Source organism: Rhinolophus hipposideros, assembly GCF_964194185.1.
Source record: "Rhinolophus hipposideros genome assembly, chromosome: 17".
Lineage (NCBI taxonomy): Eukaryota > Metazoa > Chordata > Mammalia > Chiroptera > Rhinolophidae > Rhinolophus > Rhinolophus hipposideros.
Window position 1 is genome coordinate 51,339,653 of NC_138063.1, and position 17,679 is coordinate 51,357,331.

A 17,679-nucleotide genomic window follows, 5' to 3' on the forward strand; every position below is an offset into this window, starting at 1 on the left:
TACATAATGAAAGGCTGCACGTTAGACGCGATCCATTCAACGCCCCTGCCCGTCCCCAGGGTTTGGCTGCCACCACATGTAACACACTGTGAGAAGGACAGGCTGCCCTGTGACCGGCCTGGAAAGCACGGCGCGCAGAAGGCCCCTGCCGTCTGCCGAGAGCAGAACTTGTCCCTGGGGACATATACAGATTTCAAAGAAATTACTAGTTAAAAGACAAATATTTTAATCTAGTTTTCCCATTTTATACTAAATCATTAATACAGGTCAGAAATTGCATTTATTTTCAGACATCTAGAAAACAATCAAAATTGTATATATCTCTCTATACAGATCTTATTAATAAATTTCATTTGGACAAGAGAACTTGTGCCACAACAGTTTCAACAGCATGATTAAAGACTGCGACACTCTCGGGAGTGGTCACAGCTATGTACAGTATGTGAAGAAAAAGTTGCACCTCAGAGCTGATCATGATCAAGTTAAAAACACCCGACACACAGTATACGTGCTAATAAATTTCATTCAGGTCATGACCAGCATGAAAAAAATTCAGGACATAGATACTCAGCAAACGTTCTGTAAATGTGTACAGCAATATGCTGCATTGAAGAGTTAAAATCAGACTCTACTTTAGTGTTATCATCAAGCCCTTAGGAGAAATCCAAAAAAATCTCCTTTCCCATTAACACGTCAAAAACTATTCACACTTAGGGCTGGACTGGGCAACTGGCCACAACCGCACAGGCCCTTGCCTGCGTGGAAACAGTGAGGCCTAATACTGAAGGTCTCTCTCACATCCTGGCTCGCAGCCAACTTCTGGCTATAATTCCATCTATCAGTCATTAAATAAAACCAGGAGAAAGCAACGCAGATCTCTGGGAATGTCATCCCTTCCAAGAGGAAAATGCTCTGCCAATTCAAGTTTCACTCGGTCAGGAAGACAGAAGGATTTAAGGCTTCGGTGTCATTATAATCCTCTGAGAATTATTTTCCCTTAAAGTCAAGATAAGATAATAGTGTTTACTGTACTTTCTCTTGACTCTTAAAATCCCTGGTGTCGGTGTAGGCAACTTGCACCTGCGATTACATCTGCAGAGAGGAGGTCTCCCCTCCCCACGGCTGTCCCAGCTCACACGTGTGCAGCACGTGTCGAACCTCGGCTTCCTAGGAAGCAGGAAAGACACCAAGGTCTAAGCTCTCTAGTAGGTCGAGGAAGCGGTGCTCATGGCATCTTCAGAGACTCTGGTACTGGCAGGGTGGCTACTTGCAAAGTACTTGACGTCACTGTCACAATCCATCTGAAGAGCCATGACCGTTTGTTCTACAGCTTCCTGATGACAGCTGGCAGATGTTAAGAAATATTCTGGAAAAGAGAAGCGCAGTTACAAATGATTACTCTAACATTTCAGTTTTGTCAAGTGCAGCATACAAAGTTTGAAGTCATAAAACATGATTTTTCTACAAGTATAAATACAAGCTATGTTGAATTATAAATAGTAATCCAAACTGATTTGTTATATGAAAAAGATTCCCCAAACATAAGAGAATTATCAGATTTATCTTGACTTTTTTATAACAGACCAAATCTCACGATGTTCAATAGCAGCAAAGCCGTTAACTTGTAGCTATTAATTAACTCCATAAAAGGAAACACTTTCAAATACCAACCACACACTAAAAACCAGTCTTTTCTAGCTATTTTATTGTAATTGTTATTAAAAAAATTAAATGAATTTAAATGGAGAAAAAAGAAGCGATATATATTTACTCATATTCTTTGAAGTCTATTATATAAACTCCTGTGTTTCATTCATGAGTTCATATATTCAAATGGTATTAGGCATTTTGAGGGGATTACAATAAATAAAACAACCTGAATCTCAAAGAGCTTGTAATTTGCATCAAAGCAAATAACATGGGGCATTTGTCTTTTGCCTAATAAATGTAAGGGAGGAGGAAACACAAACATGCCTCCTGGCCCTCAAACAACATAACAGATGTGAAGGGGAGTGTACCAAAGGCAGTGATTTTTCACAGTCATAAGTGAATGTCCAATCTTTCAAACTACTTTTTAAATTATAAAAAGAAATTCAACTAGAACAGAAGGGCAATAATTAAAAGTCCCTTTCCTGACCCTTTAATCTGTGTTCCTCTCAAAGAGGGAACCACTACTAACAATTTACAATATATTCTTCTATCGGATTATTTCTGTGAACATATTCTATTTCAGTTTAGATACTTATCTATTCATGTAGGCTATGAACCTCCTCCCCACCACAGACACTTTTCCTAAGAGTCACCCACCTACCTTTTTCTAGTAGAGTTTGCCTTAATGTCTTTGCAAGTAGCACTCTAACATTTGGAACCCTATCATTTGCTAAGGTCAACAAATGTGGCATCAGATGCGCAGCAAACTGCTCCATGGGAAGGCAATCATCTTCAATGACAGTCTGTGGAAAAGAAGTAACTGCTTTAGATTCGCCAGTTTACTCTATCCAACCCATACTATCTAACAGTTCTTTAGTAATAATGTCACTGCTACAGATTTTAGTTACTGCTTTTTAAACCAATATTCTAGTAACCTGGGAACTCAAAACCAAAAATGATATAATTAAGTCCCCACTGAGACAGTTTTTAAAATGCTCCAGAGACCTGGAGTACTCACCGTCATATTCATTTTCACACCTGTGCTATGGGCCTCAGATCCTGAGCGCCCTCTAGGGACCACTGTGAACGTGCCAGCTTTATAAAGAGCTCAGTGGACTTGGGAGAGAAAGGGTGAGCCTGACAGATACCCAACTGAGGAACAGGGGATCCTATAAACAGCCAGGTGGCAAAGTTCTGTTCCTTAAGGATAAGAAAGAGGGTGTTGAGAGAGGCAAGGAATAAAGAATAAAAACAGTTCTAGATGGGAAAATGTGTCACAAATGGGTAAGTTCTCACTTACCTGGCAGACAAAGACAAAAGCTTGCCGACCAGACCATTTGGGACATCTACCAAAATTTTCTACAAGCTCCTGGATGAGGTCCACTCCAAATGTTGGTGGTGTTGCCGTGTGCAGCTTCTTCACCATCTCACTGACCTAGGAAGGCAAACACAGAGAAGTAAAAGAATATCTTATTTTATGATCGTATTGAATACTCTGCTGATCTAAAATTGTAAAAATTTTAACACATACCAACTTGTAGGAAATCCAACGAACAGAAGAAACTTTATCTGCACATAGATTCAGAGCAATGGGGCGTAAATAGTCATAAACATCTCTGGGACTATATAATTCTAGAAGTAAAATCAGTTGTCTACAAAAATGAATTACAAAAATATAATTAAAATTTTAAAATAAGACAAAATGAAAGGTTAATCATCTGAATAATTTGTAATGCTGGATACTATTTGTAAGATGAACACTTGCAAAAACTAGTGATTAACCTGGCCTCTCAGAGAATTACCTCGTCTCTGTATATCTGGAAATGCATTTAAACACTATTCAAGTTCAGTAAGTATCTCTTCCCTTTAGAATGTAAAGAAAACAAATCCTGTGGAATGCTGTGTCCACAGGGACCGAGACAGAGCAAAACATTTCCTACTTATGTTCAATAGGAACATGGAACACATTTTCCCCCCATAATTAACTGTTTAGAATGTGCTGAGAAACCTCCATCTACAAATCAGTTATCTAAATAAGCAAGTTCTAGCAGTTTAGAGTAGCCTGATGTGTATTTGTCAAGGCTCTACGCTGCTTCTAAGGGAATGATACATTCACTAGGGAGAACATAGTAAGTGGTCCTCGACCAACTGTTCCTATTATGTCTGACGAGAACTGAAGACTCACAGCAGCCAGCAGGCTAATCTGAGTAGATGCAACAATGTTCATGGAGAAATACCTTGAATATGAATGAGACTTTGGCCTGTCAGACTTTATGTTCAAGATTATTTACATTTGTAATCAACAGGAAGTGAACTGTGGCAGTCTCCCTTTATCCACAGTTTCCATGGTTTCCATTACCAGTGTTCAACCACAGTCCAAAAATATTAAATGGAAATTCCGGAAATAAACAATAAGTTTTAAATTGCACGCTATTCTGAGCAGTGTGGTGAGATCTCGAGGCATCCTGTTCCTTCCTGCCTGGGACATGAATCATCCCCCTGTCCAGCAGCTCCACACGGTACATGCTCCCTGCTCATTAGTCACTCAGTAGCTGGTTGTAAGATTGACTGTCATGGTATCACAGTGCTTGTGTCCAAGTAACACTTATTTTCCTTAATAATGGCTCCAAAGTGCAAGAGTAGTGATGCTGGCAATTTGGATATGCCAAAGAGAAGCTGTACAGTGCTTCCTTTAAGTGAAAAGGTGGAAGTTCTTGACTTAACAAGGAAAGAAAAAAAGTCGTATGCTAAGGTTGCTAAGATCTACAGTAAGAATAAATCATCTATGAAACTGCTTAATTTATAAATTAAACTTTATCACAGGTATGTATATAGAGAAAAAAAAACAGTACAGATAGGATTTGGTACTATCTGCGGTTTCAGGCATCCACTGGGGGTCTAGAATGTATCCGTTGTAGATAAGGCGGAACTTCGGTATAACCATAAATACAGACAATGTAGTGATGACATGCACCTATATATATATATATATACACATAAACACAAATCCTCAAAGAGAAATGTGCACTTTTTGACTATTTTCTGACACTGCAAACTTTCTCACTGGCCTCCTCTTAGTGTGCAAGAGAAAGGGGTCAGGAAATGAAACAAGAAAGTAACTGACAGATGTTGGGGGACAGGTGTGAAACCCCATGTACTCCCCTGGGCCCTTTTCTCACACAAAAGCAAAAGCCTTAAGCTACAGACATACTGAAGTGGCAGAGAGGGAAAAACTCTCTATCCCAGGGAGAGGGGCACCAAATCTTCTTGAGCTAAGACTGTATACTGATACCAAGCTTTGCCTGCTGAGGAGGGGCAGGAAATCTCTGCCCAAGACTGCCTACAGATTATAAGGCAGAGACTGGATGCCACAGGGAGGGGACAGAGATTCTGAGCAAGTCCAGGCACCCAGAGCCTCCCAGAGACTGAAGCGGAAGCAAAACAACAGAGATTCTGCCCCTTTCCCAGCACAAGTCTACCACCTTGTAACAGTAGTCTACAGTTAGGGGAGGGGCAAGAGACCCACCTGTTTCCAAAAGGTGCAGGAGCAGCTGAAAGCTGAGGTCGGAATATTATCACATGAAAAGGTCCACCAGCACTCCAGCTCCCAACCTCAGCAAGAGGCAACACCGCCCACAGATATAATTAAAGCTTTTGGTGCACTGAAGGTAATCACAGCAACAAATAAACCCAAACCCAGCCTTTCCTGGCTACCTGGATTCAACCCTCCACACTAATGGCAGAAGGGTGTGCTCATTTCCAGTCAGAAGCCAGGCAAACTAGAACTCAATGGAATGACATTTTTAATGTACTGAAAGAAAAACAGTCAACCCCAAATTCTACAGCCAGCAAAAGTATCTTTTAAAAATGCAGGAGAGGTCTAAAATTCAGACTATATAAAGAATCCTTACAACTCAACATCCCAATTTAAGACAAACAACCCAATTTAAAAAAGGTCAATAGACATTTCTCCCGAGAATACGTACGAATGGTCAACAAGCACATAAACAGGTGCTAAAGATCACTTTAGGCATTAAGGAAATGCAAATAAAGACCAAAATGAGATGACACTTTATACCCACTATAATAATGGCTGCAATTTTTAAAAAGGAAAATAGCAAGTGTTAGAGAAGATGGGGAGAAACTGGAACCCCCGTGCATTGCTGGTGGGAACGGGAAATGGTACAGCCACTACGAAAAAGTCTGGTGGTTCCACAAATTCAACAAAGAATTACCAATGACCCAGTTAATACACCCCAAACAAACTGAAGAGGTGTTCAAATGCCAATTTGTACATGAATATTCAGAGCACCATACTCACATCAGCTAAAAGGTAGAAACACCCAAATGCCCATTGGCAGATGAATGGATTTTAAAAAGTGGTATATTCATACAATGGAGTATTATACAATCACAGAAAGTAACAAAGTTCTGATACATACTACAACATGAATAAATCTTGAAAACATTATGCTAAGTGAAGAAGACAGACACAAAAAGCCGCATGTTATGTAATTCCATTTATATAAAATGTTCAGAAGAGGCAAATCCAGACACAAAAAGTAGACTGAAGACGCCAGGGATGGGAGCAGGAAGGGATGTGGAACGACTGCTTACAGGGCCTGGGGCCTCCTTCTGAGATGATGAAATGTTCTACAACTAGACAGTGGCAATGGTTGTATAATACTGTGAACGTGTACCAAATGTAACCAACGGTATCTTTGGTTATGTGTATCATTCCACTTTTTTTTTTTAAAGGAGAAATAGATTCTTAAAAAGCTGAGAAAATTGACTGCTGACAAGACCTCTATCACAAGGAATGTTATAGGAACAGGACACCAGACAGAAACTTGGATTTATACAAAGTAATGGACAAATCCAGAAAAGAAAGATGAAGTAAATATATACCCATCCAAAACATAGTCTAAAAAATTGTTAGAACTTACTCAGCCAGTTCAGCTCGAAAGCGCCAATTTCTACTATTATCTGTCACCAAAAACTCCTGAAGTTGATAAAGATATTCTCTTCTTTTGTCAATATGAAGAAGCTGACATAACAAAATAAAAATATTCACTAAGACAAGGTATAGACATTACTTCTTTTACTAGACTGCTTAAAAAAGACTATAAATAATATGGTTAATGCTTCTGAAGGAGTACACATGTAGTAGGTACATTTAATTATTTTCAAAATTGGTGTTAAGTTCATTTTCCCTGATAATGCCATTAGCCTTTAAGAGTCATTATCCTCTTTCGAAAGATTTGTTTCTTGAGCCAGTGAGTGACCTGCACTGAACTCTATAGTACTTCAGCATAGCTTTATTATAACACTCCTCCACTTCATTCATATGACACCCTCAAACCACGAATTCTTCGAATACAGTAACTGTGCTTTTTCATGTATGTGAGCCCAGCAGGTGGCACTATGATGGCACATAGAAGGTGCTCAATAAATATTTGTTGCATGAAAAAAAAAGGAAATTTATCCCAATATGTGCTCTACAAATATTTAAAAGTAGGTTTATAATAAACATAAGAAAAAACCCTAAAATTTGATATAAACAGAAACAAATCAACATAATCACACATCAAATAGATAAGAATCACACAGAAAAAAAAGTCTAAGTTTGAACTTAGTACTCTGATCATACACATCTTCATGGGATATGTTCTAAGGACAGAAAGTGCTGAAGGAAATCTTGAACATTTCTTAGTTGATTCGATGTTGAAATAATAATTGGTAGTATAATCCCAAAACTATTTCATGTATGTAGTAGAGTTGAACAAGTGACTAAATGTATTAATGTTGTTAACAGTTTTTACTATGAGAGAAAAGAAAAAATTAGAAGTGAATAAAAGTATTGGATTGGAAGAAGAGGTATGAATACGAATTCAATAATTAAAAAAAACACACCCCTAAACAAAAATTCCCTCCTAGCCCCTCTGCCCTGAAAAGGCCTAAAAGAAATGCCACCCTTGGGGCAATGTGTACAGCTAATGCTGGATCTTGGCTTCTAAATAACACTCTTTCCTCAAAAACACCAGGGCTCATTGGGGAAAAAGCTGACTCCAGGCTGAGGCAGAGAAAGAAGGTAGGTCTGAAAGTAATGATGTTTAAAAATGAGAAAAAAATACAAAAAACACAGGAGGTAGCTTTTAGGTTTCTATTAGCCAAATTGGATGCTTAAAACAAATGATAAAAATGGATTACATTACAATGAATAAAAAAATAATTCTAGAGACCACACTGATATTAAAAAAATTTCCAAAAAGGGGGAGGGAGAAAAAGGGAAACGTTATCTTTACATGAGAAAGGCAACTAATAAATGTAGAAGGAATTACAAAAACAGAAAATCAGTGCTTTACAACCAGCACAACATAGTAACAACTGATTCAGGGAAGAACTGCAGTGGATGCATGGATGAAAAAGCACTGGGTAAAGACTTGGGGGGAAAAGATGTTCACAGAGTTTCAAAGCATCACCCCACCAGTAAAATGAATCACACAGGAGAAAGGTCATTTGAGCCCAAACCACCATAACCAAGTGACCAGCATCACCAGTGATCATAAGAGCCAAAATCACATTAGCCCTAATGGGATACCTTTAGAAAACACCTGGCGACCTATATAGATTGGTAATATTCCTGAAAAAACAAAATAAACAACAACAAAAAAATACCTGTTTAACCTGAATCTAATTGTGTAACAGCACTCAGAAAATTTCAAATTGAAGGGCATTCTGTAAAACAACTGGCTTGGCTTCTTCAAAACTGTCAACAACATTAAAGACAAAAAGTCCCAGAAATGGTTCTAGGTTTAAGAGGACTAAAGATACATTTAGTATCTTTAAATTCAACATGTAGTTCCGGACTGCATTCTGAACTGAGGAAAGAAAAGGCTATAAAGGACATTGGGACAATCAGAGAAATTTCAGAATGATCTGTATAAAATATAACAACATGGTATCAATGTTTTATAAAAGTAGGATTACAAGGTAATCCTTTTGAGGTACTTCTGTACCTCATACCTTAGAACGACAAGAGAGCCAATATCAAGGCAGAACACTAAAGGCGTGAGGACTAAGGTTAAATTCTTAAGACTACTGAAACACCACATAAAACCTCTAAATTTAATGTTCATGAAATTTCTTTATATTTAATTCAATTCTGGAAAAAGTACAAATATTTGTAAACATTTCTAACATCATTTAAAAATGAGATTTAATATAATTATTTTTAAATTAAAAATTTAAATGACACCAGCAAAACTGATCAGAATAGGACTATTTTTTTTTTACGTCACAGCTCACCATCAACTTGTGGCTACATTTTCTTACACAGAACGTACAGAACCAATCTTGGTAGTAGCAGAAAACCAAAATTTTAGATCTACAGTGGTATTTTAGTATGTTTTTATGCAAAAGGATTTAATAAATTACCTTCAGAAAATCATGCAAGTGTTTAAGAACACCTATCCTGACTTCATCGAGGTCTTTTAAAAATCCATTAAAAATTGGAACCAGATCTGCAGCTGTCAACTGATCGCCAAGAATAACAGCAAGCTCATGGATGGAAAAAGCTAAAGTTCTTCGAACTTTCCACTGCAGAAATGAAAACTGCATTAGTAAGTTAAACACAAAGTACTTAAGACTTCAACTTTTAGACAATATATTAGGTTGATGCAAAAGTAATCACAGTTTTTGCAATTACTTCTAAACTTTTAAACCACAGTTACTTTTGCACCAACATAATAGTAGTTCCTCCTTATTTGCAGTTTCGTTTTCTGAGGTCTGAGTTCCTCCAGTGAACCACGGTCCAAAAATATTAAGTGGAAAATCCCAGAAATAAATGATACATAAGTATTGAGTACCATTCTGAGTAGCATGATGAAATCTCACGCCGTCCCGCTCCATCCCACCTTGGACATGAATCATCCCTTTGTCCAGTGTCCCCACTGTAGATGCTCCCCATCAATTAGTCACTCAGCCTTCTTCGTTATCATATTGATGACTATCAGGGTATCATAGTGCTTGTGTTCAAATAACCTTTATTGTACTTAATAATAGCACCGAAGCACAAGAGAAGTGACGCTGGAAATTCAGATATGCCAAAGAGCTTCCTTTAGTGAAAACATGAAAGTTCTTGACTTAATAAGGACAGCAAAAAAAAAATCATATGCCGAGGTTGCTAAAAATCTATGGTAACGATGAAGAAAGAAATCTGTGCTGGTTTGTTCAGAGAAACCACATTCACATAACTTTTATTACAGTATACTTAAAATTGTTCTATTTTATTATTAGTTATTACTGTTTATAAATTAAACTTAATCCTAGATATGTTTGTATAAGAAGAAACAGTATATATAGGTTTCGGCACCATCAGCACTTTTGGCATCCAATGGAAGTCTTGGAATGTAGCCTCCAAAGATAAAGGGGGACGAATTACTGTATATCAAGGCTAATTTACATCTGAATGTTATTAATCACAAAAAATTAAATCAGAATAAAATAGTAATAATAAATACTGTTTTAAGTGCCTACTATGTATCAAAAACTGGAAGAAAAAATTGAAATCCCTGCACAGCATGTATTCTCTCTCATTTATGAAGAAAAAAATTGTTTGGAAATTATTAATGGCATAGTTTTTGTAGTTTTCTGAACACTGGATGCCCAACTTACTGATGTCCCACATTGACCAAAAGGCTGGCTAGGATCATCCTTGCTTTACTGCTCCCCTTCTGATTCCTCTACAGCCTATTTTTGATTAAAACAAAACAAAACTAGCTTTTAATGACTTGGCAATTAAAGTAATACAAAAATATTAAAGTATTTTGTGAACAGCCCTGGAAAAGAACTCCTATTAAAAAATGCCTTGCGTGAGGGGATTAGAAAACAGTCGGTAACCACAAAATGGCCTCAGAGTTTTTGAAAAATAATTTGGAGAACGTAATCAATAATGTTGTAAAGATTTTGTAGGGTATCTGATGGACACAGGTCCCATCTGGGAGACCACCTCAGGGAAGATGTAGATGCTTGATCAATGTACTGTACACCTGAAGCTGAACAATAATGAATGCCAACTCTAATTTTATATACATAATGTGATGGCTCGGTGCGATGTCGGAGGGATAGTGGAAGGGGGGATGGGGGAGGGGGGTCCACAGTGTGAGGGATATAAATGATGAACGTCTAAGTATTACCTTGTCTTGTGCACCTGAAACTAAAAAAAAAAAAAAAAAGAAAAGAAAAATGCATTTTGAACAGATGGTGATACGTAGGTCTGTCTTAGAATGCCTAAATAAAATGTATTGAATTCTGTAAATATAAAAAAATAAAAAATAAAATAAAATAAAATAAAAATACTATAAAAAAAATGCCTTGCATTTACAGGAAACTTTACATTAAAAGCATCTTTTTCTTCATGCTGTCTTAATTTTAAAATTTTTACTGTTAGTTTAGAACTTTACCTGCTAAGAAAATATTTAGAGCAAAGGTTTTTATCCCCATCGCAAACATTAGAACAGATCTTGAAATAAAATTTTACACCCATGTTCCATGTTCATCATAGCAAACAGATGAAGGCAGAGATGTTTTGATGGGGGGAGGGGACAAGAGGCATGAAGCCCTGCCCATCCACAGCCTTCCTAGTCATGAGGAGTCCTGGGGTACCTGTCCCACAGGAACCCGTAGAGTTCTGCGAGATGAGATGGAAAACCACTAACATAGATGAAGCATGCTGTGGGAACTGGGCCTTTTGTCCCACACCCAGCTTCACCACTGAAGTGTGTGAATTCACTCTGCCCAGACTCTGGTTTCCTAACCTCACAGGTCAGAGGAGAAATGTAAACTATGGTTTTTCAAGATTACTTTCAACATTTAATTTGCTGAGTTGATTGCACTGATTCCTTGAAAAATGCAATAATTATTAAGGCACGTTAAAGGAAAATCATTCATACCCCAGTATAAATTAGTCTAACCAGGATGATTTCTTAAAAACTGATATTAATTTCACTGAAGAAATACGTTTCGTGGAAGGCAGGCAAAATTTTGGTGTGTGGAAATCAGAACTAACAGCAGGGGAAGTTAAAGGTAAGTCAACAAAGCCTAAGAAAAAAGCCACAAAAAAGTCAGATACCCAGAAAAAAGACCTATGGTCAATGTCCTACATATTGTGCTCTCTCAGAGGGCGTGGTGGTGGTGTGTGGTACAGGGGAGCGCGCGCGCATGCGCGCGCACACACACACACACACACACACACACACCTGCCCCCATTAGCCTTCTGCCACCTGCACAGCAACACTCACTGCACTCTGGGCCCAGAACTCAGCAGTACTAATATTACTACAATTCTATTAAGGTTTTAAAATATTGAGTAGCATTTATAGCACAGTTTCTAGGGAGAAAACTAAATCCTATATTCTTAAGAATTAATCTATACATAAACTTTAGACAACACATTAGTAAATTAGGAACTGAGACATATCAGATGTGATAATTTGTAATACTTTAGATTTAAAAAAAAGCCACCAAACCGTGGTACATGGACCATGCAAAAAGCAAGCTCTTTCGTATTACTTTCAAGCTCTTCTGCATATAATTTTCTGTAATGCCAAGAGCTTGTTAGAACATGAATAGAAATTCTATTAGGTTTTGAAAGGCAAAACATTGTGCCTTCCATGAGCATGTTCTGTTAATTCCCTGGCTGCTTTACTCACCTGCATGTCTGATGCCAGAGTCTCATAAGTCTCTCTTAGGCAGTGCCAGTTCTGCCTGCCGAGTGTCAGGGCCACACCTGGAAGGCTATATGCACAGTGCTTAGCAATTTCAGTGTCGACCGTCTGTGCACGAGAGGGATCAGTCATAGATAAATACTGATCTAACAGAGCCTGAGGCACAACATCCTAATGAAGAGAGAGAGACAACAGTGATGCACTTTGGGCAGTTTAGCTATAAAATCAGATAAACTTATTTTATTTTATTTTTTTTAAAGATTTTATTGGGGAAGGGGAACAGGACTTTATTGGTGTACAGTGTGTACTTCCAGGACGTTTTTTTCCAAGTCAAGTTGTTGTCTTTTCAATCTTAGTTGTGGAGGGCGCAGCTCAGCTCCAGGTCCAGTTGCCGTTGTTAGTTGCAGGGGGCACAGCCCCCATCCCTTGCGGGAGTCGAACCTGCAACCTTGTGGTTGAGAGAACACTCTCCAACCGAGCCATCTGGGAGGCAGCTCAGCTCAAGGTGCCGTGTTCAATCTTAGTTGCAGGGGGCGCTGCCCACCATCCCTTGTGGGACTCGAGGAATTGAACTGGCAACCTTGTGGCTGAGAGCCCACTGGCCCATGTGGGAATCGAACCGGCAGCCTTCGGAGTTAGGAGCACGGAGCTCCAACCACCTGAGCTACTGGGCCGGCCCAGGTAAACTTATTTTTAAATGTATGAATTTAATATAGCTTCTCAAATAGCAGAGAAACACCAATCTCAAAATTTCACTTATCTAATAACTGAAAAGAGGTAAGAAAAACACTCTAAGAGGAATGCATATGAGTGTATTAAATAAAATCAACTCCAGGAGAAAAACAATAAAATCTTAAAACAGAAAGCCGCTTAAAGGACAATTAGAACTGATTATTAAATTTAAAAGACACATTAAAAATAAAGCCAGCACCTTTCAATGTTGGCAAAGATCATAAAAGTTTGATGTAACCTAGTTAATCAGGCACTTTGAAAAATTCTAACCAATATGTATTTTAAGAAAAACAACACTACCATACACCTTCATATGGAAATTCAGCAATTACCTATAAAAATTTAAAGTGTATATACACCTAACCGTTTGTATAAATATGAGAAAAAGAATGTATATAATCTTGGTTATGCGTGTATAGCTTTGGAAGATATACAAAAGAAAGGTAAAATTGATTGCTCTGGGGGAAGCAAACAGAGGTAGAGGAGAAAAATTGAGTAGGAAATATCACTAAATGCCTTTGCACTTTTTGAATTTTGAACTATGTGTACTTATCTATTTTTTAAAATAAATTAAAATTGAAATAAATTCCTTAAAAGAACGAGACAATCCATACTCGTCAATCCATTGACTTGAAAATATATCTACAATGTAAATGGTGAAAGCATGTTTTAAAACAATATAAATACTGACTCCATTTTTAATAAATAGAACAAAAATAAAGAACATACACCGTTTCACGTCAGAAATCTACTTATAATAATATATATATAGTTCTAGAAGAAACAACATACATAATTATGATGAACATAACACTGCTTGTAATATGGTAACAAACTAAACCTGGAGCATATAAGGAACTACTACAGTTATTACACCTTCTTCTAATGGGCATGACACCAGGCTGTTCGCATGCTGTGCTGCTGTGGGGAGGAGGGAGTCCTATGTGCTCATATGCAAAGATCTCCAAGACACAATTTTTTTAAAGAAAGAGAAAAAAGGCAAAGCACAAAGCATCATATTCCGATTACATGAACATATTTTCCCACATTAAAATCCCTAAAATAGGGCAGCCCAGTGGCTCAGATGGTTGGAGCGCTGTTCTCCTAACACAGAGGTCACTGGTTCGACTCTCACATGGGTTAGTGAACTGCGCCCTCTACAGCTAGATTAGTGAACAATGGCTCCACCTGGAGCTGGGCCACAGTGAGCTGCCCAGAGCTGCCCTGAGGGGCCGGCAGCTGGTGTGAGCGGCGGGCAGCTGGTGTGAGGCCGGCGACCAACCAATTGGCTCAGCCAGGTAGAGCGCAATGCTCGTACTACCAACATGGGCCAAGAGAGCTGCATTCTCCACAACTAGACTGAAGACAACAATGGCTTGACTCAAGAGTTGGGGGGAAAAGGGGAAGGTGAAAAAAAAACCCTCTAAAATTGGAGTGCAACTTGTCACTGAAGGCACTTTATAATGGCTTTGAGCCATTTCTTTTTTCATGTTTTTATCTCTGAAATCGAGCTGCATCTTAGAGTTCTTGGCAACTTAGGTATTTTGCATAACTTGGTATGATGGTATGATTCTATTTGTCTTTGAAAGACAAAAAGGGGTACATACATGTTTATATACTCACAATAAATTTATGAAGAAGTACAGAAGGAACTGTGATCTGTGGTAACTCTAAATGAAAAATGGGATTACAGGTGGGAAGAGGAAGGTTTTTACTTATATTTTACTCCATTATTTGAATTTTTGTATTGAAAGTGTGACATGTGCTGCTGTGTGCTGCCGTGGGCTGCTGTGGGCTACCATGTGCTTCCATGAGTGGCCGGTGGCCAGCGTGAGTGGCCAGCAGCCATTGTAAACAGCCGGCAGCCGGCGAGAGCTGCCGTGAGCTGCTGTGAGCGGCCGACCAGCGACTGGCGACCGACTGCCTCAGCCCGGAGGAGCGCAAGGCTCGTAATACCAGCACGGGCCAGGGAGCTGTGTCCTACACAAACAGACTGAGAAACAACAGCTTGAACCGGAGTGGGAGGTGGGGGGAAGTGGAAAAAGGGGGGAAAAAAGAAAGGGTAAAAAAAAAAGAAAGGGTGACACTAAATTATTTTTTAAAATATCATAAAATAGAACAAATTCAGTGAGAAATGAGTTTAAAACAGGAATTAATTAACACCCACACCAAATAAAAGCATTTTTTGTCACTTACTTGTACTTTAGATCTCCTTTCCTCATCAGGGCTAAAACTACTATTGGTGCTCAAGTCTGAATCATTATGAATATAGCGAAGAGTCGAGTCCATATTCTGTTAGGAAAAAAATATTTACTTAAAGAACTGTCCTGTCTTGTAAGTTTCCTTTATTTAAGCGATCTCACTAAGTTACTTACCTTTCAAGACTGCCAAAGACAGACATTCTTCATGCTTTTAAAAGTTTATAAACATACATAAGGCCTCATAAGAACTTCACCTACCTTAAATCACGCTTGCTAAATATATGAAAATGAATTTTTGAATGAAATTAAAAATTTAGAAGTTTGAAATTACCCAAATATCTAAAATTAGCTTATTTATAAAAATAGTATTTAAAGGGTTCTTTCAGTCAACTGTTTTAGAAGCCTTGGGATGTCATATGTAGTTTTTCTTCTACTATTTCTATTCTTGCCTATTTTTAATCTCACAAATGTACGTTTTTTAACAGCTACATCCCCAAACAAAATACCTTCCCACATAAAGAGATATCACAGTTTTCAAATCTCCAAATAAGTGGTCAGGGTTTCATTCTCAACCACTGATATTATTATACAAGATTTCTAACTATTCTAGGTATCATTGAACAAAAAACAAAAACAGAAAGGTCTGTGAACCTTTAAGACCCACTAAAGGTCTGAGAAACCTCTTGCTCTCCCCAGTGTATGTATGTAGGCACTCTTTCCTGAGCTTTTCATTCAAGCCACTGTGATTAATAACCATTTCATTCTGGCATTCAGTGGCATATTCCTTTTCCCTGTTTATATAAACAAGGGATCAGAAATACTGAGACTAGGGGCCGGCCCAGTGGCGCAGGCGGTTAGAGCTCCATGCTCCTAACTCCGAAGGCTGCCGGTTCGATTCCCACATGGGCCAGTGGGCTCTCAACAACCAAAAAAAAAAAAAAAAAAAAAGAAATACTGAGACTAAACGATGCTGGCTTGGTGGGATGTAGCAGGAAACTAAGGAAGGATCACAGAGAACAGCTCCAAGGACACCGCGAAGATGAGGCTAGTAACAGTACCCACCCTCACACTGCACAGTCCAGATAATGTCACTGGCCCTCCGCAACATGGCCTCAAGTCCCGATCTTCTGCTCAGAATACTGTGTTGCTTGCTGCAGTGAAATGGTCCGATCAGAAACAAAGCACCTCTCCAAAAAGAAAATGAAGAGTTAATTATTCTTGATAAAGGGCTTTGTTTCCAGTAAGACTATTTCACTGCAGTGAGCCACATTAACATTGAGGCTACTAAAATGACCATGTAGACAGCACCTTTTACCAAGCATTGAACATGACACTAATGTCACAAAGACAGGATGTGGTGACAGTTACTTTCATCACTATGCAAATGGCAGAGCTGAGAAAATCAACACCAGAATATACTAACCAGAAAGTGATTAGTTACAACTATTTCCCAATGAAACAAATCTAATTCAAACTGCTCTCACTTGATAAACACTTTATGAGTTTGTTACCTCAACAGCATTGCTGATTAAAGGCACGGAGGCATCATGATTTATTTTACAGTTTGGTAGCTCACTGACACCCAGCTCATCTTGCACATCACTTTTCTTCCCTGCATCGCTGGCTTCTTCGCGAGCGTCCAGACTGGAAGCACGCAGCGCTGCGGACAGTACGTCCACTTGCGCTATAGGCAGAACAGGGAAAGGCAAATAAGCAGAATTACAATATGCTTGCAAGTTTTTTCCTCCATTTGTATTATATGTTAACAATGAAATGTATACTTTTTTGACACTGCCACCAAAAAGCTGAAAAAAACCTCTACCATGGTAAATCATTAGTCCTCCAAGAGAAAAAGTAGAACACTAATATGCTTTCATGGGATTAAAAATGTTTATCCACTACTGAACATTATTCTGCGTTAGTATGAAAAGAGAAAGGCTATCTAGTTTTGGAGGTACCTCCAGTTTATTAAAAGGAGTCAATTTCAGTGTAAGTTAACTACATTTTGGTAGTGCATGAATCAAACTTACAAGGCTTACTTACTAAGCTATTTTAGCAGAAGAGCAGTCACACAAACCCTGCCAACATAAAACAATGGTAATTACAAAGATTTTTGTTGCAGTTACATTTAAGCATCTCATATCTTATTCCAGTTTATTTTATTATTCTCTATTTTTGAAAATGAAATCAGTGCCTTGTCCCAAACACAGGGATCCCAAATGAGCACTGTCTTATTTGCAGCAAATCAAAATGACTTACCAAAAAGTGGTTCTTAAATCTGGCAAATAGCACTGCCTATGTTTGAGTTAAACCTTCTTTATAAAAGTGTTTCAGAAGAGAGAGAAAAAAATGGCGGCGTGAGGTGAGCC

The 17,679-nt window shown here is 38.3% G+C and overlaps 1 protein-coding gene across 3 annotated transcripts in view; it reads right to left on the reverse strand.

Annotated features, from left to right (window-relative positions):
* Positions 1 to 261: 261 nt before the first annotated feature.
* PPP4R1 (protein phosphatase 4 regulatory subunit 1) overlaps positions 262 to 17,679 on the reverse strand; it is a 72,347-nt gene continuing 54,929 nt past the window's right edge. For all 3 annotated transcript variants that reach the window (XM_081079039.1, XM_081079038.1, XM_081079040.1), the window contains 9 exons: positions 16,822 to 16,994; positions 15,306 to 15,401; positions 12,363 to 12,548; positions 9,088 to 9,249; positions 6,597 to 6,697; positions 3,182 to 3,302; positions 2,951 to 3,085; positions 2,312 to 2,453; positions 262 to 1,366 (listed from right to left, as the gene is read on the reverse strand). In XM_081079039.1, coding sequence (XP_080935165.1) covers positions 1,203 to 1,366; positions 2,312 to 2,453; positions 2,951 to 3,085; positions 3,182 to 3,302; positions 6,597 to 6,697; positions 9,088 to 9,249; positions 12,363 to 12,548; positions 15,306 to 15,401; positions 16,822 to 16,994 — 1,280 coding nt within the window. In that variant the 3' untranslated portion in view covers positions 262 to 1,202. The remainder of the gene's footprint in view (positions 1,367 to 2,311; positions 2,454 to 2,950; positions 3,086 to 3,181; positions 3,303 to 6,596; positions 6,698 to 9,087; positions 9,250 to 12,362; positions 12,549 to 15,305; positions 15,402 to 16,821; positions 16,995 to 17,679) is intronic.